Source organism: Adiantum capillus-veneris, chromosome 8 (assembly GCF_014529385.1).
Source record: "Adiantum capillus-veneris isolate H3 chromosome 8, ASM1452938v2, whole genome shotgun sequence".
NCBI lineage: Eukaryota > Viridiplantae > Streptophyta > Polypodiopsida > Polypodiales > Pteridaceae > Adiantum > Adiantum capillus-veneris.
Window position 1 is genome coordinate 165,507,360 of NC_140938.1, and position 3,518 is coordinate 165,510,877.

Consider the following 3,518-nt stretch of genomic DNA (forward strand, 5'->3'; position numbering starts at 1 on the left):
ATAGTGCCAGCCTAGTACGCTTCTAGCGAGTTCACACTTAGTGACCGCATGTACATATGTGCTACTTTTCAGCTTTAGCACTTAGTCATTTTGTACTCTCTTTTCTGTAAAGAAGAAGAAGAAGCTTTCCATCTCTGTGTGCTTTGTGCTTGTCTTGTGTAGCTCTCTTGCATCCTCATTCTTTACAAGAGAGAGAACTCAAGCGGTGGTTGAACATGTTATTGTTACACCACGCGTAGCATGGAAATTATTAGAAACGTAATTGATCGGTTTCAATTGTCATCATGGCCATTTGAAATCTGGTCATCACCAAAACAGGCCAAGAAGTCTTTAAAGCCATGATCGAAAAAAAAAATAGATCTTTCCATCCTTTAGGGGTATTCATACCACCGTGGCATTTCCATACCTATCCTCTTCGGGAACATCCGTCTGCATCAGCTTCACAACCGTTATTCCAATCTCAGGTTCTTCATACCACCGTGGCATTTCCATACCTATCCTCTTCGGGAACATCCATCTGCATCAGCTTCACAACCGTTATTCCAATCTCAGGTTCTTCGATTGTAAAACATATTGTAGAGTACTCCCCATCGTGCCAGTTTTGAAACGACCACTTTTGCATTATGAGCTTATCTTCTTCAAGCTTCATGTTGACACCACTGATAACCCCATCAAGGATAGAAAATTGGCCTCCAATTTCAATATTGATCTTGGCTTTGCTTTGAGTAAATCCTCTCCATCTATTCTCATCAGTCTTCACAACTTTACCTCCAGCAGAAGTAGCTTTTAGTACCAATTTTCCTTCAAGCTCGTCTTTTGGAGGCCACCCCTCCTTCATGATCTCCTTCACAAACTTATCCACCCTTTCCAGTAGCATGGATTTCCTTTTAGCTAGAAAACTTTCTCGAAGCCTTTGTCCAACAATACCCTCATCCAAAACAGAGAACTTCCAAGACTATAAGCACATGAACAGTGTTGCGCTACAGGCAACTTTGGAAAATTTTGTCAATTTTGCACTACATGCATCTTCCGAGAGAGAGAGAGAGAGAGAGAGAGAGAGAGAGAGAGAGAGAGACCCCTGCCTTGCAGAGCTTGAGGCGACAAATATCAGACCTCCAGTCCGCACCTGTGTATGTGTGTGTGACACACACACACACACACACACACACACACACACACACACACACAGAGGCTTTCCAGGAAGTCCCTCGCCTGGCAGATCAGCTCGAATGGGGAAGAGAGAGAGAGAGAGAGAGAGAGAGAGAGAGAGAGAGAGAGATTAGGCCGCTCGTGTTTTTGGGTAGCAAAGGGGAGAGAGAGAGAGAGAGAGAGAGAGAGAGAGAGAGAGAGAGAGAGAGAGAGAAACCACCCACGTCTGAGCCTGCTCCCTCTAGAGCACCTCCTGTGTCCACATCTCCGCCTCGAGTTGAGGGGGACTTGCCTCGGGCTACTCAGAAAGAGGGTGGAGCACATCTGCACCATCAGATTCAATGCCCGGATTCAGCCCAGGCCCGTCCCTTCGTGCAGTCTCTCTCTCGAACTCTCGAGTCTCTCTCTTCGTTCTTCGGGCAGTCTCTAAAACTCTCTCTCTTCGTGCAATCTCTGGCCGCTGTGCTGGGCGCCAAGGCACACCAACCGGAATGAACTCCTGCTCACACGTGTCCGGGGGGAGGGCCGGAATCCCTTCCCCCTTTATCTATTAGTATAGATCAAGTACCAACTCTTTTTGACTTTCCACTACGAAGACTCCTCAAGTATTTTCATTTTTTCCCATTCACACGAAGGGTCTCTCCTTCCTTGAAAATTTTAAAGTGCTTCATATATAGTAAGAAGTACTTACCCTTCACTTTTTGATTTTCAATGTTTTTAAAAGTTTCTCTTTGTAAACGGGTGTAAAGAACATGGAAAGTTGGTTTTTACAAGACTGATCTTTTCCTTGGAGGGAAGAATTCAAGTGGTCCTGCCATCCTCATCAGCACTCAAATCGTCAGGTACGTCTTCTTATATAATGTATGGCAGACAAGGAACCGTTGTGTGTTTGAAGGAGGTTTGGAGGTGGCAAGCTTCGCAAAAATTATACAAGAAAGCAAAGTGCTAATATGGACGCTCAGATGCAAGCAACACTTGGAGTATTGGTCTAGGACTACTTGTGCCTTGTTGACAGCAGAGGGCATGCCTAGGACGGGAAAAAATCTTTGCTATCGGTAATTAAAAGATCTCAGAAGGACATGACAAGGCACCCTTTGTATCAAGGATAAGGGGACGAGTTGGGTGGGATGGCTGCCTTGATAGCCGATGTAAATATGGTCCCTGGATGACGTCATGGCTCAACACGAGCATGACAAGACCTTGTAATTATTTGGGTTGATAAATATAATTCACTCACAATTGTGAGTTTTGCTAAAAAAAATAAAAGTTTCTCTTTGAAATGAAGTAGAATGTTGCACATGAAGGGTATCTCCTTCGTCGAAAATTTTAAGGTGCTTCATATATAGTAAGAAGATGTATGATTATACTTGATCACATCAAAATATTTCTTTCAAAAGATGGTGATGAAGAATCTTGAGAATTTGCTTTTACCACCTCTGTCAAGGATTCAAAGAGGATGGAAGATTGATTGGATACCATCTGGTGGCATCTACTACAGTGAAGCTGATCGACTAGGGTGCATGGCTAATAATTTAAAGAAGCTTTGTTGGGCTAAAGAGTTGAAGGTCATTGAAGTCTATTTCTTCATTGGTATGAAATTAACTAATGAAACTATCACAATTCACCACAAAGAAGCCTCTCAAACCCAATGAGTCTATGATAAGATCACTAGAATCATTCCTAGTGATAGAATTATACCCTTGTGTGTATCTCCTAGTTTTCAAGGATCCTGGGATCTTGTATTTTTTGATCCTATAGCATAGTCCTCAGTATTTTATAGAGGGATCGTGAGACAAGCTGATTAGGTATATGAAATCTGCTCTAAGGCAACTCATGTAAATAATTGTATATATGAATAAAAATCAACTCATTGATCTCTCTTCTTTGAAATTTCGTATTGAGTAAGTTTAGAAATTAATTAACTTTATAAGGCTAAGTTAGTCTGTGTTATATAGGATCCAATCATACATCGCTTGAAGAGAAGAAGCTTCTTATTAAACAAGTACAACCACCCTCTTCGAGGAGGGGAGGGAGCCCCTCGTCCATAAAGCTCACGGGGCCAACTCGAGGGATCGATGGCCGCCACGAGATCCATTGTCGATTAAATTTTCAAGTGGACAAAAATTAGGGTTCCCTTTCGGCCGTCACGCCTTGAACCCAGGACCTCCCCCACCAGATGCCGTAGCTCTATCCATCCCACCTATCCCGCATCACTGCAACTACTGTGACCCCAGACGTACATAAATCTTGTCCCCCCCTACTGCGGAGATCCGACGGCCCAAAACGCGCACCCCTACCGTGAACGTGCTATGCCGTCGATCCCACGAGTTGGACTCCGTGTCATATATAAACGAGGGAGGGAGCCTAAG

The 3,518-nt window shown here is 43.7% G+C and overlaps 1 protein-coding gene across 1 annotated transcript; it reads right to left on the reverse strand.

Annotated features, from left to right (window-relative positions):
* Positions 1 to 469: 469 nt before the first annotated feature.
* On the reverse strand, positions 470 to 877 carry LOC147453299 (uncharacterized). The gene has a single exon (XM_086519142.1). It carries the CDS (start codon positions 875 to 877, stop codon positions 470 to 472), a length of 408 nt encoding a protein of 135 aa, XP_086375268.1.
* Between the last annotated feature and the right edge of the window lie 2,641 nt (positions 878 to 3,518).